This window comes from Heterodontus francisci, chromosome 4 (genome assembly GCF_036365525.1).
Source record: "Heterodontus francisci isolate sHetFra1 chromosome 4, sHetFra1.hap1, whole genome shotgun sequence".
NCBI classification, from domain to species: domain Eukaryota; kingdom Metazoa; phylum Chordata; class Chondrichthyes; order Heterodontiformes; family Heterodontidae; genus Heterodontus; species Heterodontus francisci.
Genome location: NC_090374.1, coordinates 68,602,514 through 68,628,902, shown reverse-complemented (window position 1 = coordinate 68,628,902; position 26,389 = coordinate 68,602,514). Strand labels below are relative to the sequence as shown.

At 45.6% G+C, this 26,389-nt stretch overlaps 1 protein-coding gene across 5 annotated transcripts in view; it reads right to left on the bottom strand.

Moving 5' to 3' along the window:
- Window positions 1-26,031, bottom strand: part of polr3g (polymerase (RNA) III (DNA directed) polypeptide G) — a 53,792-nt gene extending 27,761 nt beyond the window's left edge. For 3 of the 5 annotated variants that reach the window (XM_068028836.1, XM_068028837.1, XM_068028833.1), the window contains exons 1-3: window positions 25,892-26,021; window positions 25,455-25,585; window positions 4,862-4,991 (exon numbers count right to left, since the gene is read on the bottom strand). In XM_068028836.1, coding sequence (XP_067884937.1) covers window positions 4,862-4,991; window positions 25,455-25,571 — 247 coding nt within the window. In that variant the 5' untranslated portion in view covers window positions 25,572-25,585; window positions 25,892-26,021. Of the gene's footprint in view, window positions 1-4,861; window positions 4,992-25,454; window positions 25,600-25,891 lie in introns of all 5 variants that reach the window. The other 2 variants (XM_068028835.1, XM_068028834.1) reach the window with 2 other exon arrangements.
- Window positions 26,032-26,389: the final 358 nt, after the last annotated feature.

Below are 26,389 nucleotides of genomic sequence, written 5' to 3'. Positions count from 1 at the left end.
GCCGTGTATTCACTATACCCTCTGACCTCCCCCTCTCTGATGCTGAGCGTTCTGTACTCAGCAAAGGACTCAGTTTTATCCCCTTACGCCCCCACCTCAATGAATTTCGCGCTCGGCATGACGTTGAGCTCTTCTTCCGTCGCCTCCGCCTCCGGGCTCACTTCTTTGACCAGGAGTCCTCCCCCCGACCAGCAGACCCATTCACCCGCCTCCAGCATTCTCCCTCTACCTGGACCCCTCACCCTGGCCTCTTACCCGCTCTTGATCTCTTCATTGAAAACTGTCGGCGAGACATTGGTCGTCTCAATTTCTCTGCCCCCCTCACTCACTCTAACCTGTCCCCCTCTGAACTTGAGGCACTCCGTTCTCTCAGGTCTAACCCCGACATGGTCATCAAACCTGCAGACAAGGGTGGTGCTGTTGTTGTATGGCGTACCGACCTCTACCTTGCAGAAGCTCAACTCCAACTCACAGACACCTCTTCCTACCTCCCTCTGGACCATGACCCCACCACCGAACATCAAGTCCAAAGGACTGTCACTGACCTCATCTCCTCTGGAGATCTTCCCTCTACAGCTTCCAACCTCATAGTCCCGCAACTCCGGACAGCCCGCTTCTACCTCCTTCCCAAAATCCACAAACGGGACTGTCCCGGCAGACCCATTGTGTCAGCCTGCTCCTGCCCAACTGAACTTATTTCTTCCTATCTAGACTCTATCTTTTCTCCGCTGGTCCAGTCTCTTCCCACCTACATCCGTGACTCTTCTGACGCCCTACGTCATTTTGACAATTTCCAGTTTCCTGGTCCCAACCGCCTCCTCTTCACTATGGACGTCCAATCGCTCTACACCTCCATCCCCCACCAGGATGGTTTGAGGGCTCTCCGCTTCTTCCTGGAACAGAGGCCCAACCAGTCCCCATCCACCACCACCCTCCTCCGCCTGGCTGAACTTGTTCTCACATTGAACAACTTCTCCTTCAACTCCACGCACTTCCTTCAAGTAAAAGGTGTCGCTATGGGTACCCGCATGGGTCCTAGTTATGCCTGTCTTTTTGTGGGATATGTCGAGCATTCTTTGTTCCAGTCCTACTCAGGTCCCCTCCCCCAACTCTTTTTCCGGTACATTGATGACTGTATCGGTGCCGTTTCCTGCTCCCGCCCCGACCTAGAAAACTTTATCAACTTTGCTTCCAATTTCCACCCTTCTCTCACCTTTACATGGTCCATCTCTGACACTTCCCTTCCCTTCCTCGACTTCTCTGTCTCCATCTCTGGGGATAGGTTGTCTACCAATATCCATTATAAGCCCACTGACTCCCACAGCTACCTCGACTACACTTCTTCACACCCTACCTCCTGTAAGGACTCCATTCCATTCTCCCAGTTTCTCCGTCTCCAACGCATCTGCTCTGATGATGCTACCTTCCATGACGGTGCTTCTGATATGACCTCCTTTTTCCTCAACCGAGGATTTCTCCCCACTGTGGTTGACAGGGCCCTCAACCGTGTCCGACCCATTCCCCGCACCTCTACCCTCACCCCTTCCCCTCCCTCCCAGAACCGTGACAGGGTTCCCCTTGTCCTCACTTTTCATCCCACCAGCCTCCATATCCAAAGGATCATCCTCCGCCATTTTCGCCACCTCCAGCGTGATGCCACTACCAGTCGCATCTTCCCCTCCCTTCCCCTGTCAGCATTCCGAAGGGATCGTTCCCTCCGCGACACCCTGGTCCACTCCTCCATTACCCCCACCACCTCGTCCCCGTCCCAGGGCACCTTCCCTTGCAATCGCAGGAGGTGTAATACCTGCCCATTTACCTCCTCTCTCCTCACTATCCCAGGCCCCAAACACTCCTTTCAGGTGAAGCAGCGATTTACTTGTACTTCTTTCAATGTCGTATACTGTATTCGCTGCTCACAGTGTGGTCTCCTCTACATTGGGGAGACCAAGCGCAGACTGGGTGACCGCTTTGCGGAACATCTCCGCTCAGTCCGCAAGCAGGACCCTGAGCTTCCGGTTGCTTGCCATTTCAACACTCCCCCCTGCTCTCATGCTCACATCTCTGTCCTGGGATTGCTGCAGTGTTCCAGTGAACATCAATGCAAGCTCGAGGAACAGCATCTCATCTACCGATTAGGCACACTACAGCCTGCCGGACTGAACATTGAGTTCAATAATTTCAGAGCATGACAGCCCCCCACTTTACTTTCATTTTTAGTTATTTTTTCTTCCTTTTTTTTGCATTCCTTTTTACATTTTTTACAATCTTTTTTTGCATTTATTTCATTTCATCTTAGTTTGTTCAGTTTGCTTACCCACTGTTTTTTTCAGGTTGTTTTTCTTCAGGTTTGCACTTGCTGATGTTCTATATTCAGTATATTCACACCTAATCTGTACTAATGCTTTGTGTCTTTCAAAACACCATTAACATATTGTTTGCCTTTACTCCGTGACCTTTTGGTCAGCTATGTGGCCTGGTCCAATCTGCACCTTCTCCTTTGTTATCTCTTGCCCAACCCCCACCTCACTTGTTTATAATCTGTGACTTTTCTAATATTTGTCAGTTCCGAAGAAGGGTCACTGACCCGAAACGTTAACTCTGCTTCTCTTTCCACAGATGCTGCCAGACCTGCTGAGTGAATCCAGCATTTCTTGTTTTTGTTCCAGATTAATAGGATAGTTCAACAAAAACATGCACTATTTAAGCTCAGCTATATGATCTTGATCTTTGTCATCCTCGATATTTGCAGATCCTTCCAGAGCAGCTTTGAGCATCGCTCTGCACTTTGAGTGCCTAGTCAAAAAATCTAAAAAAGTTGCAAGGATATTGTTTTGGAAACAGTGTATTTTGCCAATTTCTTGAGTCTCTCAAACAAAGTTATTCAAATTATTCTGAAATGTAAATTACCACATTAGTCAACTGTAAAATACCTATAACAAAATATCAAAATTTTATAACCCAATATCCATTTCACAGATGGATGAATTCCTTACTAAAACCATGGGCTGTATTTTGCTCTGAAGACAGGGGTCCTGGCAACAGGCAGGAAGGTGGGTGGAGATCCCACCTTGACTCTCCTTCAGACCCCCATTGCAATTCTATGGCGGGCAGGCAATTAACTGCCTGCTGTTGCGGACTCAGTCCCTTTAAGAGATGAACTGATGAGCTCCTGGCCAATCGGAAGGCTGGCAGCTCTGCAGTACTAGCAGTGCCACTGGGGTTAATGGCGAGTGCCGGTACTGCAGGAGGACCTGTGCCTTTCTGCCTTCTATTAAATTGAGGCAGAGGCAGGCCTCAATTGGCCTGGGGCAAGAAGGCCATCCTCGGCCTTCCCCGCCCGGGTCTAAATTGGAAGGTGTCAGGAAGACGACAGGCACTCTTTCCCCTAGCTTCCGATGCAATTTTATGGGCTCCCCCCACCTCTGTTCCCATCCCAAGGAGGCCCATAAAATTCAGCCCACTTCTCCCTCAAATTGTGTCCCTGGTGTAATGCCAGTGCATGGGTGCTTTACACAATGCACTTTTGCATAACCAGGTTACAGAAGGAACCTCTCCAGAATTTGCACTGCCATTATTAACACATGGATACTGCACTGCCCATGCACTTTACTCAGAGGCAAGGGGGAGAAGGAAGTGCAGTTTTGGTAGATGTGCCTTAAAAGTACAGGTGATCTGGACCTCAACGGGTACACTGTCTTTTCCTGTTGGGGATTTGGAGAGATGATTTGGAGAGCAGCTTTAGTGCAAGTGTTAGAAAATGACGACAAAATCTGATAATTGGCATGGTGCAGGCAGGAATGCTGCCTTTACAAAGCATCTTGACAAAGATGCAGGCAAAGCGTTGTGCCATCTTTGGATACAATGTCCATTTTCTCAACAACATGCTACAAGGTCTGAACAGAGTGCACGATGTTAAAATAAGGAACAAAGACCCTCAAGACATTTGCCAAGATACAAGTCCTCTCCTTTCCATTTGCACTTGTGCACAATACTGTGCCTGTAACACATGTAACCTTTCCTTTTTATACTTGAAATACTTGCATTCTTATCTTTACACGCCCCTTTCAGTGTTAGGCCAATCCAGATTTTTTTTCTTTTTATTCATTCTCTGGATGTGAGCATCACTGGCAAGATCATTTACTGCCCATCCCATTGTTGCCCGAAATGGAGTCACTTGCTAGGCCACTTCATAGGGCAGTTAAGAATCAACCAGGTTAGTGTGGGACTGGTGTAACATATAGGCTCGATCAGGCAAGGATGTCAGGTTTTCTTCCCTAAAAGACACAGTGAACCATTTGGGTTTTTACAATCCAGTAGCTTCACGTTCACTTTTTATTGATATCCAAATTTGTTTAAACTAAATGTAAATTCTCAAACTGCTATGGTGGGATTTGAACACAACCTAGTTTTCTATATGTTGCTGCTCAAATGGTGGTGAAAGTCCACATCTTGGTGCCTTTTGTTGACTTATTTGTGGCCCCTTACTTGAGTCCACTTCCTCTTATTCCTCCTTCTCATAAACAGCTGCAGAGATTCCTTTAGGGATACCCATACTGTGGATCAAGTGGGCTTGGATATTTTAAAGGTGGGGAATTCAAGTCCCCCAAAAAAGTCTCTCGAAGCAGTTGCTCCACTCCACATTAGAAAGAGAGAAATTCCAAAACTCTGACAAATAAAAAAAAACAATAAACTAGAAATTCCTGTGCAGCCTATAAACAGTGGCACAGACCAGTTGGACTGAACGGCCTGTTTCTGTGCTGTAAATTCTATGTAATTTCCTGCCAATATTCCAAGTTCCGTCTGCAACTGTACCTATGGAAACTTTGTCTATATGTATATGTAACACACTATTCCTTACCTTTCTTTGCAATGACACCATCAATGTAGTAAGGCAGTTTCTTGCAGGCTCCTCTTAACTCCTGCTTCAAGGCCAGGATGTAGCTTACATCTTCCCCTGTATTCAAGGGGACAGGCTTAAATTCTGTGGGCTACAGATTGGTAATGTAGGTTATCATAAAGTACAAGTACATTAGGCAACAATATAGCTGGAACCAGATAGGCACATACCTGATCCAAACATACATTTCCAGTATACCAAATTGCATTCCATTCCTTCCAGCACAGAATTCCAAATCCAGTTTAAACACTTTGGTTACTAAACAAGCTACTCCCAAATCTTAAAGTAGACCGTTTTGTATTGAGGCTGCAAATGATTTTATTTTTCCAGAATATTTTTTCTCCTTTCTTTTTAGTTTAGTCTCCCCACCCCATCCACAAACCAACTGTAACAAAGATCGACCTTGGGCTTATGCATCCTATTATTAATGAGTTCACTAGATGTGAGTCACCCAGTAACAAGCATTCCCTCCGATTCCCCCCACTCGCTGCCTCTTACTACAAGAAAGAGTGGGTCCCAAGTCCGTACCACCACTAGGTACAGCTGTGAACAGTAAATAGTAAGTCTCAAAGCATCCTACTACAGGGCACTTTGTAAGTCAGGTTTTGTATTGTTCTGTTTACAAATCAAATTGAATACATGTATATAAAAATGTAATTTAAAAAAAACCATTGCAAAGAATAACATCCTACTTTGTGGCATCCTCCATTTTTCACCGTCACCAATGGTGAGACAGCAGCAGGCAATCAGGTAGGGTACAGAGGAGATTAACGAGAATGTTGCCAGGAGTGGAGAATTTTATCTCTGAGGAAAGATTGGATAGGCTGGGGTTGTTTCTTTGGAACAGAGAAGGCTGAGGGGAGATTTAATTGGGATTACGTGGGATCTAGATGGAATGGATAGGATGGACCCAGAGAGATCAACAAACAATAGGCATAGATTTACAGTATTTGGTAGAAGGGAGTTGAGGTGACCAGAACTGCACACAGTACTCAAGTTGTGGCCTAACCAATGAGTTATACAGTTCCAGCATAACCTCCCTGCTCTTATATTCTATACCTCAGCTAATAAAGGAAAGGATTCCATAGGTCTTCTTAACCACCTTATTGACCTGTCCTGCTACCTTCAGGGATCTGTGGACATTCACTCCAAGGTCCCTCACTTCCTCTACACTTCTCAGTATTTTCCCATTAATCGTCTATTCCTTTGCCTTGTTTGACCTCCCCAAATGCATCAGCTCACACTTCTCTAGGTTGAATTCCATTTGCCACTTTTCTGCCCATCTGACCAGACCATCAATATCTTCCTGTAGCCTACAGCTATCCTCCTTGCTATCTACCATATGGCCAATCTTTGTGTCATCTGCAAACTTTTTGATCATGCCCCCTACATTTACATCCAAATCGTGAATATATACCACAAAAGCAGGGGATCCAGTACGGAGTCCTGCGGAACGCCACTGGAAACAGCTCTCCAGTCACGAAAACACTTGTCAACAATTACCCTTTGTTTCCTGCCACTGAGCCAATTTTGTATCCACCTTGCTGCATTTCCCTGGATCCCATGGGATTTTTTTTTTTTTTTTAAAACCAGTCTGCCATGTGGGACCTTGTCAAAAGCTTTGCTAAAATCCATGTAGACTACATCAACTGCACTACCCTCATCTATCTTCCATGTTACTTCTTCAAAAAATTTGATCAAGTTGGTTAAACAAGATCTTCCCTTAACAAATCCATGCTGACTATCCTTGATTAACCTGTACCTTTCTAAGTATTCATCAAGAACCATTCCAACATCTTCCTCCCCTGGGTCCTACTCTCTCCTTAGTTATCCTCTTACCCTTAATGTATTGATAAAACATCTTTGGGTTCACCTTGATTTTGCTTGCCAATATTTTTTCATGCCCTCTCTTTGCTTTCCTAATTTCCTTTTTGATCTCACCCCTCCACTTTCTATACTCCTCTCGGCTTTCTTATTTTTTTTTTATTTTTTATTTTTTGTATTTAGAGATACAGCACTGAAACAGGCCCTTCGGCCCACCAAGTCTGTGCTGACCATCAACCACCCATTTATACTAATCCTACATTAAGTCTTCTGAAGAAGGAATTTTCCTCCACACAAGATCAGGGGGCAGGTTGTTCAACCTTGCCCGTCTAACAGCGAAGTCCAAAGTACGGAAAGTCCTCATCAGGGAACTCCTCTTTGCTGACGATGCTGCTTTAACATCTCACACTGAAGAGTGCCTGCAGAGTCTCATCGACAGGTTTGCGGGTGCCTGCAATGAATTTGGCCTAACCATCAGCCTCAAGAAAACGAACATCATGGGGCAGGATGTCAGAAATGCTCCATCCATCAATATTGGCGACCACGCTCTGGAAGTGGTTCAAGAGTTCACCTACCTAGGCTCAACTATCACCAGTAGCCTGTCTCTAGATGCAGAAATCAACAAGCGCATGGGAAAGGCTTCCACTGCTATGTCCAGACTGGCCAAGAGTGTGTGGGAAAATGGCGCACTAACACGGAACACAAAAGTCTGATTGTATCAAGCCTGTGTCCTCAGTACCTTGCTCTATGGCAGCGAGGCCTGGACAACGTATGTCAGCCAAGAGCGACATCTCAATTCATTCCATCTTCGCTGCCTCCGGAGAATACTTGGCATCAGGTGGCAGGACCGTATCTCCAACACAGAAGTCCTCGAGGCGGCCAACATCCCCAGCTTATATACACTACTGAGTCAGCGGCGCTTGAGATGGCTTGGCCATGTGAGCCGCATGGAAGATGACAGGATCCCCAAAGACACATTGTACAGCGAGGTCGCCACTGGTATCAGACCCACCGGCCGTCCATGTCTCCACTTTAAAGACGTCTGCAAACGCGACATGAAGTCCTGTGACACTGATCACAAGTCGTGGGAGTCAGTTGCCAGCGTTCGCCAGAGCTGGCGGGCAGCCATAAAGGCGGGGCTAAAGTGTGGCGAGTCGAAGAGACTTAGCAGTTGCCAGAAAAAAAGACAAAAGCGCAAGGGGAGAGCCAACTGTGTAACAGCCCCGACAAACAAATTTTTCTGCAGCACCTGTGGAAGAGCCTGTCACTCTAGAATTGGCCTTTATAGCCACTCCAGGTGCTGCTCCTCACACCACTGACCACCTCCAGGCGCTTACCCATTGTCTTTCGAGATAAGGAGGCCAAAGAAGAACATTAATCCCATATTCCTACCACATCCCCACCTTCCTTCCATTCCCCTACCTATACTAGGGGCAATTTATAATGGCCAATTTACCTACCAACCTGCAAGTCTTTGGCTGTGGGAGGAAACCGGAGCACCTGGCAAAAACCCATGCGGTCACAGGGAGAACTTGCAAACTCTGCACAGGCAGTACCCAGAATCGAACCCAGGTCGCTGGAGCTGTGAGGGTGCGGTGCTAACCACTGTGCCGCCCACCCGTAATATTGAGTTCTTGGTGTCAGACGTAAGGCAGAAAAGAAAAGCTTATGTTACCCTGTAAGCTCTAGATTTGGCCGTCTCACCCTTTTTCTTTGTGGGAACATTTTTAGTCTGAATTCCTTGAATCTCCCCTTTGAATGCCTCCCATTGTTCTGACACTGATTTACCTTCAAGTAGCTGTTCCAGTCCAGTTTCGCTCAATCACTCCTCATTTTAGTAAAATTGGCCTTGCCCCAATTCAGAACTCTAACTCCTGTTCTTCTCTGTCCTTTTCCATAATTATGTTAAAACTGACTGAATTATGAATACCACCACCAAAATGCTCTCCCATTGGCACTCCTTCCAACTATCTATCTTCATTTCCTAAAACCAAGTCTAAAACTGTGCCCTCTCTTGTTGGGTTTGCTACATACTGGGAAAAAAACTCTCCTGAATGCACTTCAAGAATTCTGCTCCCTCAATTCCTTTCACACTAAAACTATCCCAGTTAATATTGGGGTAGTTAAAATCCCCTATTATTTCCCTATCGTTCTTGCACTTCTCAGATATTTGCCTACATATCTGCTCTTCTATCTCCCTCTGACTGTTTGGGTGTCTATAGTACACTCCCAGCAATGTGATTGCCCTTTTTTCCTTCCTTAGCTCAATTCATATGGCCTCATTTGATGAGCCTTCCAACATGTCATCCCTCCTCACAGCTATAATTGTTTCCTTGACCAAAATTGCCATTCCCCCTCCTTTCTTATCCCTCTCCCTATCGCGTTGGAAAATCCTATAATCAGGAACGCTGCACTGTCATTCCTGTCCCTCCGTAAGCCACGTTTCTGTAATAGCTATATCATACTGCCACGTGTCTATCGGTGTCCTCAACTCATCTGCTTTATTTGCTATACTCCTTGCATTGAAATAGATGCCCTTGAGCACTGCCAAACTTTTATTTTATAACCTCTGTCTTCCAGACTCATCCGTTAATTTTCTGCCTTCCATTTTCATTTCTGATTTTGTCCCAACCCAGTCTACCCTCAGGTCCCCATCCCCCTGCCAAACTAGTTTAAACCTTCTCCAACAGCACTAGCAAAATGTCCCACAAGGAACTCAATCCCAGCTCTGTTCAGATGCAACCCATCTGGCCTGTACAGGTCCCATCTCCTCCAGAGCCGGTCCCAATGACCCAGGAATCTAAAGCTCTCCCTCCTGTACCATCTTTCCAGCCACACATTCATCTGTCTTATCCTTCTATTTCTATACTCACTTGCATGTGGCACTGGGAGTAATCTGGAGATTACTACTTTTGAAGACCTGCTTGCTAATTTCTTATCTAGCTCTCTAAATTCTGACTGCAGGACCACATCCCTCTTTCTACCTACGTTGTTGGTTCCGGTGGACCACGACTGCTGGCTGTTCACCCTCCCCCTTCAGGATGCTCTGCAGCCGCTCAGTGACATCCTTGACCCTGGCACCAGGGAGGCAATACACCATTCTGGATTCACGTCTGCGGCCACAGAAACCAGTCTGTTCCCCTGACTATTGAATCACCTATCACTCTGGCTCTTCCAGTCTTTCCTGTACCCCTGTGCTGCTGAGCCACCCGTGGTGCCATGGACTTGGCTCTGGCTGCACTCCCCAGGTGAAGCATCACGGTCCTCAGTATTCAGAACTGAATACCTGTTGGAGAGTGAGTTGCACTTAGGCGTATCCTGCATTACCTGCCTGATTCTTTTTGACTGCCTGGTGGTCACCCATTCCCTCTCTCCCTGCATACTCTTAAGCTGTAGGGTGACACATCTATAAACATGCTATCCACCTAGCTCTCATTCTCATAAATGCACCGTAGTGTCGCCAACTGCCGCTCAAGTTCCGAAACCCGGAGCTCAAGCTGCTGCAATTCACAACACTTCCTGCACAAATGGTTCTCCAGGATACGGGAAGCATCCTGGAGCTCCCACATAGCACAGGAAGTGCGCTCTCAAGATTGAAGCAACCCTGCCATTCCTTTGATTATTAATTGACCCTTTGCTACTGCTAAAAAATACTTACCAATACTACAACAGTTTAAGATTAATAAAACCTAACTAGTACTGATAAATCCTACTAAAAATCAATACAGTTCACTAGTCAAAATAAACCTTTTTCAAAAAACTCACCAGCTACTCACTTATTCCTTATTATGAACACTTAATTTATACTCTTTTGTAGTCTGCCAGTTGTTGAAATGCTATAACCCAGCTATTTACACACCCACCCTAACAGTGGTGCACTGATCAGCTATTTACTGATACTCCCTAACAGCAGTTACTCACCAACCAATTACCTTGCAGCTTTCCTGTGATGTCACTGTTTATTTTGTTTTCCAACTCCAGCGTGCCTGGACTCCTCTCCGCTCTCGCTGTTTCCCACTCTCCGAGTGAACGCTCGCTCTCTCTCCCGGTCTCCTCATGCTCTGCTCCGCTCTCGCTGTTAGTTCACTCGGAGAGTGATACTCCGACGTCAATACTCGGAGAGTGAACTCAGTTAGAGTGAGAAGGCGATGAAACTTGCATCTTTCTTGTTGAAACCTAAGAAAACCTGTCTGATTGCTTCATTTGCAATTACAATTAGAGTGCAGTGAGCAAAGGGCTCACTGAGGAGGTAAGCTAAAATCACAGTATTTTAAAAGATAAACCCTGTTACGGTCGAACCAGGAAAGGGGCAAAGAGGGGCGCCCGAGACCCCTTCCTCACCCGGCTGTAACAGAAATTTGGAGGCTAGCGTCCGAGATTGGACCCATAGACAAACGAGAAATTGGAAGTGGGAAATCAAATTGATCCCCCCCCCAAAAAAAGAGAAAAAAATGTCAATACAGGTTTTCTTGTAGTTTGTGTGCTAAAATACTAACATGTCCGCGACCAAAGCCAACATCTCCCCAAGCCAGGGTGAAGTAACTTGGGATAAGTTAAAGGCATTGTCTATGGAAGAGTTGAGAAACATGGCTGAGCAGTGAAGGATCAATTCCGCACCAAAGCTAGGAAAATCAGAACTCCCAAGACTAGTGGCCAACCATTTTGCCCTCAAATCTGAAGAATCAGAGGCAGGGTTAAAAATAGACTCTGCCAGGGTAATGTTAGCAAAGATACAATTCAAACAGAGGAAACTGGAATTAGAAGACAGGGAGAGGAGAGGAGAAGGGAAGGAGAGGGCAAAGAGAGCGAAAAAATATCCTTCCAGAAGGAACAGGAGGAAGGTGAGCTGATGTAGCTTGAGTTTAGCTAGTAGCGACAGAGTAACCCCAGTGAAAGCTTGGCCAATATTGAGAATACAAGTAATTCGTGGCTGGGTGTGGAGGTCTTGAAATTTTCCAAATTGATTCCAAAATTCAATGAGGGAGAAACGGAAGCATTTTTTGAATCTTTTGAGAAATTTGCATGGCCAGTTGAGAGCTGGACTTTCCTTCTACAAAAGCCAGCTAACTGGAAAAGGTTTATTCACTGTTGCCAAATGGGAGTTCATCAAATTATGAACTGACAAAAATGCTATCCTCGGGGCATATGAGCTACTACTGGAAGCCTCCCGCCAGACGTTCCGAACCCTCTGGACACCAGCTGATCAAACTTACTTGGAGGTTGAGAGAAGTAAGCAGCTGGCTTTTGACCAGTGGTTGAGGGCTCTTAAAGTGCAACCCAGCTGTGAAATCCTCAGAGAGGTCATTCTCCTCGAGGAATTTAAAAACTCTCTTCCGCCTCTCTTTAAAGATCCATGTGGAGGAACAAAAAGTACATAGAGTGAGGTAAGCCGCAGTTCTGGCTGAGGAGTTTCCTCTAATACACGAGTCGGTTACTCAGGGGAAAACCTTTCCGACTTACCTCCACAAACTTGATAAGGAGAAAGCATGGGAAGGTGATAGAAGCCCATGCAGTACTGGGAGAGAAAGAAAATTTGGACACACAGGGGGCCCTCCTCCAGCCAGAAAGGAGAGTGCTGTAAGTAGGAGTGAGACCCGGAGACCAGTGTGCTTCCATTGTAATACGGCAGGTCATCTAAGTGCTGCCTGTTGGCAACTACGGGAAAAGCCTCTAAGGTTAATCAGGGCACACCCGCTCAGTGCAGGAGAAGGGACCCTGATGGAAAGCGCAGCCAGCAGGCTGTGGCTTTGGCTGCAGCAGTAAGACCCAGAAAATATACTGCTGCAGGTGCAGGAAAATTTAATAGGATCCCTGAAGGTTATCAGGATTTTGTATCTAAAGGGAGAGTAAACCCATACCCCTCAAATGGGGCAAGCAAGCCCATAGTAATACTCAGGGATACAGGGGCCACCAAATCCTTTTTGCTGGGAGAAGGCCTGATCTTTCCCCCAGAGAGTGCAGTAAATACCAGAATGGTGGTGATGGTATTAGAGGGCAGTGTATGCCTGAACCTTTACACCAGATGCACTTGGAGTGTGACCTAGTTTCGGGACTGGTGACCGTAGGGATTGTCCCTAGTTTGCCTGTGGACGGGGTTGACCTGATCCTAGGTAATGATCTGGTGGGGGCGAAGGTGGTAGCTTCCCCAGTAGTGACAGAGAGACCACAGGAGGTCAGAGAGACAGGGCAGTGGCAGGAGACGATCCCCTGCAGTTCCCCTGAAAGTGTAGTGAATCGGGCCATGACCAAACTCAGGAGGAGACTGAATTGGCACTGCAGACAGATGGCCATGTGATCTGTCTGTCTGAAACTTTCTTTGGACAGTTAGAAGACCCAGGTAATGGATTAAATGGATCTTTCCTGGCTGAGGCTCAGTAAACCAACCCTGGTGGAGGCGGTGGCATAGTGGTATTATCACTGGACTAGTAACCCAGAGACCCAGGGTATTTCTCTGGGGACATGAGTTCGAATCCCACCACAGCAGAAGGTGGAATTTGAATTTAATTAATAAAAATCTGGAATTAAAAGCTAGTCTAATGATGGCCATGAAACCATTGTCGATTGTCGTAAAAACCCATCTGGTTCACTCATGTCCTTTAGGGAAGGAAATCTGCTGTCCTTACCTGGTCTGGCCTACATGTGACTCCGGACCCACAGCAATGTGGTTAACTCTTACATGCCCTCTGAAATGGCCTAGCAAGCCACTCAGTTGTACCTAACCACTACAAAGTCAATAAAAAAGGAATGAAACCGGATGGACCACCCAGCATCGACCTAGGCACCTGAAACGACAACGGCAAACCCAGCCTGTCGACCCTGCAAAGTTCTCCTTTCTGGGGGCTTGTGCCAAAGTTGGGAGAGCTGTCCCACAGACCAGTCAAGCAACAGCCTGACATAGTCATACTCACGGAATCATACCTTACAATGTCCCAGACACTGCAATCACTATCCCTGGGTATGTCCTGTCCCACCGGCAGGACAGACCCATCAGAGCTGGTGGCACAGTGGTCTACAGTAGGGAGGGAGTTGCCCTGGGAGTCCTCAACATTGACTCCAGACCCAATGAAGTCTCATGGCATCAGGTCAAACATGGGCAAGGTAACCTCCTACTGATTACCACCTACCGCTCTCCTTCAGCTGCTGAGTCAGTACTCCTCCATGTTGAACACCACTTGGAGGAAGCACTGAGGGTGGCAAGGGCACAAAATGTACTCTGGGTGGGGGACTTCAATGTCCTTCACCAACAGTGGCTCGGTAGCACCACTACTGACCGAGCTGGCCAAGTACTAAAGGACATAGCTGCTAGACTGGGTCTGCAGCAGGTGGTGGGGGAACCAACACGATGGAAAAACATACCTGACCTTGTCCTCACCAATCTGCCTGCCGCAGATGCTTCTGCCCATGACTGTATTGGTAGGAGTGACCACCGCACAGACCTTGTGGAGATGAAGTCCTGCCTTCACATTGAGGATACCGTCCATCGTGTTGTGTGGCACTATCACCGTGCTAAATGGGATAGATTTCGAACAGATCTAGCAATGCAAAACTGGGCATCCATGAGGCTCTGTGGGCCATCAGTAGCAGCAGCAGCAGAATTGTATTCAACCACAATCTGTAACCTCATGGCCTGGCATATCCCCCACTCAAACATTCCCATCAAGCCTGTGGATCAACCCTGGTTCAATGAAAAGTGCAGGAGGGCAAGCCAGGAGCAGCACCAGGCATACCTCAAAATGAGATGCCAACCTGGTGAAGCTACAACCCAGGACTACTTGCATGCCAAACTGCATAAGCAGCATGCAATCCCATACTCAATGGATCAGATCCAAGCTCTGCAGTCCTGCCACATCCAGTCGTGAATGGTGGTGGACAATTAAACAACTAACTGGAGGAGGTGGCTCCACAAACATCCCCATCCTCAATGATGGGGGAGCCCAGCACACCAGTGCGAAAGATAAGGCAGAAGCATTTGCAACAATCTTCAGCCAGAAGTGCCGAGTTGATGATCCATCTCGGCCTCCTCCTGAAGTCCCCAACATCACAGATGCCAGACTTCAGCCAATTCAATTCACTCCGCGTGATATCAAGAAACGACTGAAGGCACTGGATATTGCAAAGGCTATGGGTCCTGAAAATATTCCGGCCATAGTACTGAAGACCTGTGCTCCAGAATTTGCCGTACCCCTAGCCAAGCTGTTCCAGTGTAGCTAGGACACTGGCATCTAACCAGCAATGTGGAAAATTGCCCAGGTATGTCCTGTACTCAAAAAGCAGGACAAATCCAACCCGGCCAATTACCGCCCCATCACCCTACTCTCAATCATCAGTAAAGTGATGGAAGGTGTCATCAACAGTGCCATCAAGCAGCACTTGCTTCGCAATAACCTGCTCAGTGATGCTCAGTTTGGGTTCCGCCAGGGCCACTCAGCTCGTGACCTCATTACAGCCTTGGTTCAAACATGGACAAAAGAGCTGAATTCCAGAGGTGAGGTGAGAGTGACTACCCTTGACATCAAGGCAGTATTTGACAGAGTATGGCATCAAGGAGCCCTAGCAAAATTGGAGTCAATGGGAATCAGATGGCGAAAACACTCTGCAGGTTGGAGTCATACCTAGTGCAAAGGAAGATGGCTGTGCTTGATGGAGGTTAATCATCTGAGCTCCAGGACATCACTGCAGGAGTTTCTCAAGGTAGTGTCCTAGGCCCAACCATCTTCAGCTGCTTCATCAATGACTTTCCTTCAATCATAAGGTCAGAAATGGGGATGTTCGCTGATGATTGCACAATGTTCAGCACCATTCGCGACTCCTCAAATACTGAAGCAGTCAGTGTAGAAATGCAGCAAGACCTGGACAATATCCAGGCTTGCGCTGATAAGTGGCAGGTAATATTCGCGCCACACAAGTGCCAGGCAATGACCATCTCCAACAAGAGAGAATCTAACCATCTCCCCATGACTTTCAATGACATTACCATCGCTGAATCCCCCACTAACATCATGCTAGGGGCTACCATTGACCAGAAACTGAACTGGAGTAGCCATATAAAATCGTGGCTACAAGCGCAGGTCAGAGGCTAGGAATCCTGCGGCGAGTAACTCACCTCCTGACTCCCCAAAGCCTGTCCACCATCGACAAGGCACAAGTCAGGAGTGTGATGGAATACTGTCCACTTGCCTGGATAGGTGCAGCTCCAAGAACATTCAAGAAGCTCAACACCATCCAGGACAAAGCAGCCCGCTTGATTGGCACACCATTCACTAACATTCACTCCGTCCACCACTGACGCACAGTGGCAGCCGTGTGTGCAGCAAAACACCAAGGCTCCTTGGACAGCACCTTCCAAACTCGCAACCTCTACTAACTAGAAGGACAAGAGCAGCAGATGCATGGGAACATCACCACCTGCAAGTTCCCCTCCAAGTAACACACCATCCTGACTTGGAACTATATCGCTGTTCCTTCACTGTCGCTGGGTCAAAATCCTGGACCTCCCTTCCTAACAGCACTGTGGGTGTACCTACCTCACAAGGACTGCAGTGGTTCAAGAAGGCTTCTCACCACCACCTTCTCAAGGGCAATTAGGGATGGGCAATAAATGCTGGCCTAGCCAGCGACGCCCACATCCCATGAATGAATAAAAAAAAAGTATTGAGACAGTTAGCACAGGCTGCCCAGACTGAAATTGAAGCAGAGGGAATCCCTGATTGATACTATTTAAAGAATGAGGTACTGATGAGGAAGTGGAGCTCTCAAAAGACCACATGGCAAGGAGTGGACAGTGGTTCACCAGTTAGGGGTGCCGCAGAGGTACCAGAGGGAAAAATTAATAATGGCCCATGAGATTACAAAGGCTGTACATGTCGGTATATGAAAAACTAAAGCCCGCATAAGACAGCAGTTTGACTAGCCAAAACCCCACAAAGATGTGGTGGAGTACTGTACAAGTTGCCACATGTGCCAGGTTGAGGGGAAACCCCAATCTGCAGTGAAATCTGAACCCTTAATTCCTGTATCGGTTTTTGAGAAATCCTCCAGCAGAGGGTTGGTGAATTGTAAGGGACCCCTGCCAAGAACAAAAAGGGACAGACAGGCACAGATCTGGCAGAGAGTTAGAGAGGAAGGGGACAAAAAGGACAGGTTAAAGGAGAGGATTCCCAAATGAAAACCCCCTACTGTCCGGTCAGCCATCCCTGAAATCTTGGAAAAATTAGACCCCACATCCTTCTATGTAAATGCAGACACCTGAAGCACCCCACCAGGGTTGCTAACAGCATTTACAGAAACCTGCAGGGACAAAGAAAGTCCTCAAGAAGGCAGAGAAACCGTAAGGGTGATGCCTCACCAAATCAAAGTGACACAGTAGAATCTGGACAAATACCTGCAAGCAGGAATGTCCCAGAAGGCAAAGGGAAGATTGGCAAAGAATTCTCCCCCACAGTTAGGTGAAAAGGGAACCAACAATACCCTGAAATGAATGGCACTTGGATAACTCACCAGAGCACTGAAAGTGAGGTCAGGGTGGATCCACTCATTGCCAACTCCCATGATCCGAGCTCCAAACCAGGGCTAATTAAATCTAACCATACCCCTGCAGACCACAACAGGAACAAAGGCACCCCAGACAATGACAGAAATGGGCGGCACAGTGGCGCAGTGGTTAGCACCGCAGCCTCACAGCTCCAGCGACCTTGGTTCAATTCTGGGTACTGCCTGTGTGGAGTTTGCAAGTTCTCCCTGTGTCTGCGTGTGTTTCCTCCGGGTGCTCCGGTTTCCTCCCACATGCCAAAAGACTTGCAGGTTGATAGGAAAATTGGCCATTGTAAATTGCCCCTAGTATGGGTAGGTGGTAGGGAAATGTGGGGACGGGTGGGGATGTGGCAGGAATATGGGATTAGTGTAGGATTAGTATAAATGGGTGGTTGATGGTCGGCACAGACTCGGTGGGCCAAAGGGCCTGTTTCAGTGCTGTATCTCTAAACTAAACTAAAATGTGCAAACCTCAAACCTCCCCAAAAACCAAATGTTTATTGGGATGCCCATTCCCAACATATTACAGGTTGATAGTAAAGAAACTTTAAACCCCTTGGGCAACACATAACTATCTCAGACCCACCAAGGGAAAAGGGCAGCTTAAAGCAGCACTGCTACAAAGGAAAGACAGGCTGTAGCAATTTTAAGTTTTCTGAATGAATGAGACTGAATGAGAGAAATGTGTGTGCTTTCCTGTACTTTCTCTCCTTTCTAATTTATAATGAAATGCTCTCTTAATGTCGCATTTCATTTGGCAAAGGTGGAGATGTGATGGAAATCACACCTGCCAAATGGAAACACATTAATTTAGTCATATGGAACACTATTTGAAATTTTTTTTTAAACTGGACATTGCACAGAACTTGATTAAAAGAAACAGAACTGAGCAGCTGAAAACATCGTTGCACATTTGCATTGAGAGAGAGAGAGACAGTTGAATAGAGAGACAATGCAAGTAAAGGCCTGCTCGGGTCTGCAAAAAAAAAACCAACCCGAGCCAAACAGAACCACATCTGACCCGAGCCCGACCCAGCCTGAATCCTTCCATTTTTTCCTGCGCCCGACCATTGCCTTCCATTTTTCACTTTGTTGCTGATCTGCAAAGCTTAAATAACTAACAAAACCACCTTTCTAGTCCAAAAATTAAATTAACATTGGAGCCACTTACTGGTTATAGAGCGTGTCCGACCCGGAAGTGAAATTCGACCCGACCCAAAGCCGACACACTTCGGGTCCCGTCGGGTTCGGGTCAAGTAACTGGCCTTTAAATGGAAGTGCTCACTGATTCAATTAACAAGATTGGTCTGGGCAATAGTGATGATCTGCATCTTTTCTGTGTAAGAGCCAGCACTCCAGCTCTCCCCCGCACCCCCACTGAATGTGTCTAGTAAGCTTTGAAGTCCAGCAACCACCACCGCCACCCCACCCCCCCCACCAAAGAACCTGCTGGTCAAACTGGAGACTGTCTGAGTTGTGTCTCACAGAAAGGTAACAGATTGTAATTTGAAAACCAAAGAGAAGGAAGCTCTCTCTCCCTGTCTCTCTCTCTCCAGCAAAGTCCCAGGGACTCAAGGTAGCAGCTTCAGGCTCAAATCACAGAGCACTTCAGCCTTCTACTGCCAGAGATGCAAGTTGTAAATTGTGCACTGGGTCCCAGCTAGAACTCCAAGACTTCAACTTTTATCAAGGACATTTCCACCCAGTAACTGAATTCCCTTTATTACGAATTCTACTTCAACCTCTCCCCCCTGCTGCAATTCTTTCCTCCCCTCTGTATCTATTTAATGTGTGTGTTTCTCTCATATGCATGTTAGCGTGGTCACGTCGCATATTTTCGTAATTTTAACCGAGTTAGAGTGATAATGCCAATAAACGTACACCTTTCTTGTTTAAACCTAAGAAAACCTGTCTCATTAATTGTAATTGCAAATGAACCAGAACACTGAGCTAAAGACTCACTGAGGGGTAAGCTAAAATCAGTGTTTTAAAAGATAAACCTGTCGCGGCCAAACCAGGAAAGTGGCAAGAGGGGGGCCCAAGACCCCTTCCTCACCTGGTCGTAACAATATACTTGACTTATCTACTACCCTTTTTCCCCTCAAGTCTCTGACTTCAGATTTAGTTGGTTAGGAGGCTTGACAACTCTCCCAAATCTGGTTGTACTCTGATTGGGACAATCATTAGTCTTCCTTGTACGTCTGGATCGCTGACTTGGTTGCTCTTTACTACAGATTGTGGCCTTCTGTTTGGATTGGGTTTGTTCCTCTTCATCTGGATTTTCCAAATGAATAACTGTCTGTTGCTTTTAAAGGAATAGGGATGATAGTTCTATTTCTTCTTATGTTTCCTTCAGCCATCTGTACAAGACAATTGCTGGTAGTTCTCGTGTCTATGGATTACTGTACCTTGTGCTTTCAGGTCACGTATCCATTCTCTTCGACAGTTTTTTAGTTTAGTTAAGTTTCTTGCTCGAAATCTATGATAATTCGAGGTTTGTTGCCTACTGTAAGAGTTCTCCCTGTCTCTTACTTTTTCATAGTCCTGGACATTCAATCCAGGAAGCAAGTATTTCATCAAAATAGGAAACTGTGTTCTTATCTTCCTGCTCATCAATAGTTCTGCTGGTGATAATCCACACATCAGCAGCACAGATCTAAATTAAAAATGAGATTGTAAGATTTTCATTCTTTAACAATAACTTAACGATCCTTACACCTTTTTCCACCTCGCCGTTTGACTGTGGGTACCTTGGTGAACTCGTGAGATGTCAAAATCCTATCTTCGTCACAAAGTGAGAAAAATATTCATACGCGAATTGTGGTCTGCCAATATTTCGTCAGGGATACCATGCATCACAAAGATGTCTTGAAGAATTTTGTCATCGTAGAATTGAATCTTCTGACTTCTATCCACCTTGAGAAATAGTCGATGATGATCATGGATGACTTTCTGCTGAACATAAATAAATCCATACTCAGCCTTTGCCGTGGTCTGGTTGGAAACTGTGTGGTTAACAGAGGTTCACTTTGGTCTGGTCTCTGTACTGTGCATGTCTGACAAGAAGCCTAAACCAGTTGAGGAGGCATTTACTGCTATTGTCATTGGTAACATAGCATTGTAGTGTGCCAAGATGTCTGGTGATAGAAGCACCTCTTTTGTTCTCTTGAAAGCTTGCTCCTGGTGGTAGTTCCAAAATCACGCTTGCTGTTTTCGGAGGAGTTGTCTCAGCAGATCAGTTATCTGTGAGGTAGAAAACTTGGTTAGTTGGTGTACCAATCCCAGGAATCTCTGGAGCTGCTGTACGGCAATAGGAGGAGGAGATTCTGCAACAGCCCTGGTCATCTGTGGATCTGCCATTATGCCTTCTCTGCTCATTATGTGTCCCGAGAAACGAATTGAGGTCTTGGAAAATTTGCACTTCTCGTTCGGAGTAAATCCAGCATCTTGAAGTTTCTGTAGAACCGTTCGAACTCTTTGGTTGTGTTCCTCTACTGACTGCCCATGTATCAGGATGTCATCCATGTGACAAATAACTCCTTTGAGCCCTAAGATGTTAGACATAGACCTTTGGAAGATCTCTGGTGTGGAAGTTATTCCAAGCGGCAACCTATTAAAACAAAATCTCTCGAAAGGCATTATAAATGTAGTCAGTAATCTTGAGGTCTCATCGAGGGGTACCTGCCAAAACCCACTATTGGTACAGAGTTTTGTAAACATGGTGCTCCGAGAGCGTTTCGCTAAGCTATCAATTGTGGACATTGGGTAAATTTCACACGCTACTGATTTGTTGAGCTGTGATAAATCCACACAAATACGCACAGAGTTCCATTTTGTTTTGGGACAGGAACCAGGCCGAACACCACTCTGTTGGTTCTGTTACAGGAGAGATAACCCTCATTCTTGTCATCTCTTCCAATTGGTCTTGAACTTAGCTTAATAATGGATGAGATATCTTTCTGGGTGTAAAGATACACGCTAGCCTGGCCCCTTCCTTAAGATGGAGTACAGCAATCACGCTCAAGTCTTCACAGTCCTGTGAACAGCTTCAGGTATTCTGCTTGGAAGTGATTCTTTATCCCTGTTTGCTTGACTTCATCTATCTTCTTGATCAAATGCAGGTCTAAGCATGCTTTTCTATACAATAAGGAAAATTCTTGATTATGCAAGACTTCATGGTTTGTGTTGGAGAATTGCTTGCACTTTGCCGTTTACTCTCAGTTGTGTCCTGCCTGGACCATGCAAATGTGTATTGGCTAGCTGTAAGCAATGTCTCATCAACCAGGGCTCTTGGTCTGACAGAACTGTGACATTAGCACCTGTGTCCAGTTTAAAATCCATGAGGTGTCCATTTATGTAGATGTCTGCCATTCAGAATCCTTGATTTGGGTCATTAATTTCTCCTAGGAAATCTGGTACCGCAGTTAACCGGAGGTTGAGGACCGGCGTTCTATCGTGAATGCAACTGCTGACCACTGCCCTTTTCTAAGTATTACAATTCCGTGCTTATTGTGGAAAACTTAGTCTGTGAAGCTTGTGAAAGTACCCTCGTATCTGTGTGATTTTGTAGCTAGTTTGAGCTGGAAGTCCCTTTAAGATCTGCTCTCCCAACTTAGCCTTTAATTGTAATTGACCCAAGTCTTACTATTAAATGAAAGCAAACACCAGATCTTACAGTATTCACATTCCTCTGCCAAATGGTGTAGATCAGTAATCTAAGAATCTACAGATTTGCCTATCTCCTACGCCCCTTTATTAAATTTGGCCCTTTCCAGGATTCTATTGCTGCGAAGATTTAAATATTTATCTCAAGCTTGTAGCACTTCAAAATTAATGAGAAGCCTCATTTACCCCTTGCTTCACAATTATGTCATCCCCTACTGCACCTTCTGAATATAAAAGGGTGTTGACTTGTTCAACTCCTGACTTTGTATGGAGTTGGGAAGCAAACCTAAACCTTAAGAACCTTTTCCTCCAAACAGACCAATTTTTGCTTTAGTAAGTCTTTCTAAGATGTTCCCCTTGGTTTTAAAATCTTGCAGGAATGAATGGAGGTTTTCGTGGCCTTTTGGGGATTTCCCACGCTTTCCAACCTTTCCACTGCTTTCTCTCTGCGGTCTGGCTGAGCAATGGCTGCCGATTCCACCTGACTCCTGAGACATCTCTTCGTCCAAGATTAACTTCTCTACTTGTGGTTTTGACCCAGTGCGCCATTAACCATTACTGGCCCTGTACAAATCTCTCACCCGATCCTGGACAGACGCCTGGCACTGAAACTTGGACCCAATCGCTGGACATGGATGTACCGATGCAGACCCCCATGCTTCTGTGGTGCGCTCTGAGCTTTTTCACTGACTGTCTGTGGGAATGGAGCAGCTCTTCAGTTCCTTGCAGTCTTTCGACTAGATCTGCTGTTCTTCTGGCACTTCTCCAAGAGGTAGGGAGGTCTTCAAATTTTCTTGGTCATTTTAACTGGTGCCACCATATTGTGTTGTTGTTGTATTTAGTAGCATAACAGGGACATTCTGGAGAAAGTCTTAGACTCAGGATAAGGTCAACTCAGATTTGATTATTTACATAAATATTATATACACTCTCATCAAGTCTCCTAAGGTAGTATCCTTCGTGCTGCTCTGTCTTCTCTCCAGCCTAACCTCATGTGATTATGACATAATCACTTACAGTGGGTGGGGTTGCACTCACTGTCTTCAGCATTAACCCTTTACATCCTTATACTACAGCCACTGCTCCCAGTGGCGCTGCCGGTACTGCAGAACTGCCAACCTTCTGATTGGCCGGCAGCTCTGAAGGCAGGAGCTCGTCTCTTAAAAAGGACAATGTCCCTGACAGCAGGCAGTTAATTGCCTGCCTGCTGCGAAATAGCTACAGAGGTCACCTCCGCCTTCCGGCCCGCTGCCGGGACCCGGCCCCCCCCCCACCCCACCCCACAAAACACCAGAGGATAATCCATGGGCCGGATTTTATTAATAGTACATTTGAGGGACCAGTTTCACTTGATACAGAGGATGTCTGTAAATAAGAAAATTAGAATGCATACCTTATAGTGAAATTGTTTTCCCAACAGAAACATCTTTCATACACAACTGGTCTGTCCTGTTGCTTTCCCTTTATGTATATAGTTACCATAGAACCCATAGAAATGTTATGGCACAGAAAGAGGCCATTCAGCCCATTGTGTCTGCACCAGCTGAAAAAATTGGCCGCCCATTCCAACCCCACCTTCCAGCACCTGGTCCGTAGCCTTGCAGGTTCCAGCACTTCAGGTGCATGTCCAGGTACCTTTTAAATGAGTTGAGGGTTTCTGACTCCACCACCAATCTGGGCAGTGATTTCCAGACACCCACCACCCTCTGGGTGAAAAAGTTTTTCCTCATGTCCCCTCTAATCCTTCTACCGATCACCTTAAATCTGTGCCCCTTGGTAATTGACCTCTCCGCTAGGGGAAACAGGTCCTTCCCGTCTATTCCTGTCTAGGCCCCTCATAATTTTGTACACCTCAATTGTTACCCCTCAGCCTCCTCTGTTCTAAGGAAAACAACTTTAGCCTATTCAATCTTTCCTCATTAGGTGCAATTTTCAAGCCCTGGCAAGATTCTTGTAAATCTCCTCTGTACTCTCTCCAGAGCAATTATGTCCTTCCTGTAATGTGGTGACACTGTACGTAATACTCCAGCTGTGGCCTAACTAGCTTTTTATACAGTTCCAGCATTACATCCCTACTTTTGTAATCTATACCTCGACCAATAAGGGAAAGTATTCCATATGCCTTCTTCACCACTCTATCTATCTGTCCTGCCACCTTCAGGGACCTGTGGACATGCACTCCAAGGTCTCTCACTTCCTCTACCCCTCTCAATATCCTCCCATTTATTGTGTATTTCCTTGCTTTGTTTGCCCTCCCCAAATGCAATACCTAATTCCACATGTTTGCATTATTTCAATGAAATGCATACAGGAAGGTAAGAAACAGCCACAAGTATCATGTGTTTGGTTCATGCAGATTTATTCACAGTTAGATATCTATGGCTACCCTTTTGTTTCTTTTTATTTTCTATTCATTTGCATGTTCTTAGCTTTTTACTTGGAGAAAAAAATCACTGTTGGGACATGCACTTTAAATGGCACAAGAAGATCACAAGCAAAAGCACAAATCAAGAATATCAAAAATGCATAAAAGGGTTACCATCCCTCCCTGATGGCCTAGTGTAGCGTTAAGCCTTACAAATCCACTTTCTCAGTGCTGATAGATTTTATTGTGTTACACATGGAGGATGATTCTGAAGAGAATGAAGATGAAACTATTACATAGGCAATCTAGTTTTTTCATAATGAAGCAGTTGCCAATAACATCAGACATGAACCGGTGAATTCATCAAGGTTCATTCGCCACTCAATTTTTGAAATAACAAATTCTTGTAATTAGTGTGTGGTCACTTCTATAAAACAGTCACATTGCAAATTCTAAACATAAGGATAGCTTTACAGGAGTGTTTTGAGCATGCTCTGAAAACTCAAACTGCAGTACCACCCATTGGCCAAAGAAAAAATGCACCACATCCAATTTCTCTGCTGCAGTGTGACTTTTACAACATGGTTTTTACATTTTAACTCGTCCTTATTACATAATCACTGTAATAAACGAAACGACATCAGGCCATCAGTTAAATCATGTCACCTTTCTATACCAAAAATGTTAAAACGTCTTAAAAGATACTTTCCAGTTAACACATTTAGTTAAAAGGACAGCGGGAATAAAATGCAACAACCACGGGAGCGCGAAACGGGGGATAGAAGATCGGTCGCTCGATTTTCCTGTCCATTGAATTTTACCCCCAATAACTCCATCACATGGCTCAAAAGTTTAAAACGGTCGTTTAAGTGATTTGTTTTGCTGTTCTAATACAATTAGATGGGCTGTTCTCATGTTTTGGGTTCGAATATAGGGTGCGGTGATCATGAACATCTATTTTCTTACTCCTAAGAAGTTTTATGAAGTATAAAAAGTTGATCTTAAATATAAAGGTCACGCACATGTTTTCCCTGAAATGGTGTTACAGTCAGAGGAGATGTTCATAAGTGTCCGACTGACTGCTGATTATATCACTGCACTGGATGATTTGCAGAACACGTTACTTGTAGCGACATTACCCCTTTAAATTAAAACCCTGCTAACACTTACCGGAAATAAAGGGAGCGGTTGGCAGCCAGTGTCAGGTAAAGCCTCGCCTCGGGAAAAGCCGATAGCTTCGATGTTAAAAGTGAATTGTCCTCTGCCTCGGCCGCGTCCTCCAGACATCACGAATGAAAACCCTGCACAAAACCAACTGTGTAAAATAATTAACAGAACAGAAAGGTGCACAGTAACAAACTGAACCGGTTTCTCTCAATCTCAAGGGACACTGCTTGCAGCAGATTAGGTGCCACTCACAGTAATACTGCGGGCTTTGAAGCACTACAGTGGCCACACCTCAATCAGAAGTGCAATTTGCTGCTTCATATAAATATGTTAAGTTCTAAGCACACTCTGGTCAACCCGCTTTATATATTCAACAATCCTCAAATGAAGAAGATTTCAGAACCTGTTGGCTAATTGCTCCTACACACAGGAGTTAATACCTAGAATTGAACGAGCACCACAACGGTGGCACTGCGCTGCTCCTGCCGCCGATATGTGTTTCTGTTTAAAAGAGTTATCTTACAGGCATTTTTTCACTGACACATTCACATGTGCTCGCTACACGCAGACTCATCAGTTACCGGAACTGCTCAGCCTAGGAATACGCATGCACCACATCTGGTCGAGCCACGTACAAGGCAATGTGGCAAAAGCTACTTTGATTAAATAACACAGTGTTTTTAAGCGAACTCAGTCTTCCACTTAAATAATGCAAGCAACGATGCAGGAAGCATTAACAAGAAATAAAACTGTGGGGTGCAGCTGGGTTTTCGAGACATTATGGAAATAGCATACAGAAGCAAAATACTGGATGCTGGAAATCTGAAATAAAACCTGAAAATGTTAGAAACAGCAAGTCTGGCAATATCTATGGAGAGAGAAACAGACTTAATGTTTCAGACCAATGACCAGTCAATTGGAAATAGCAGAGTCAGGTG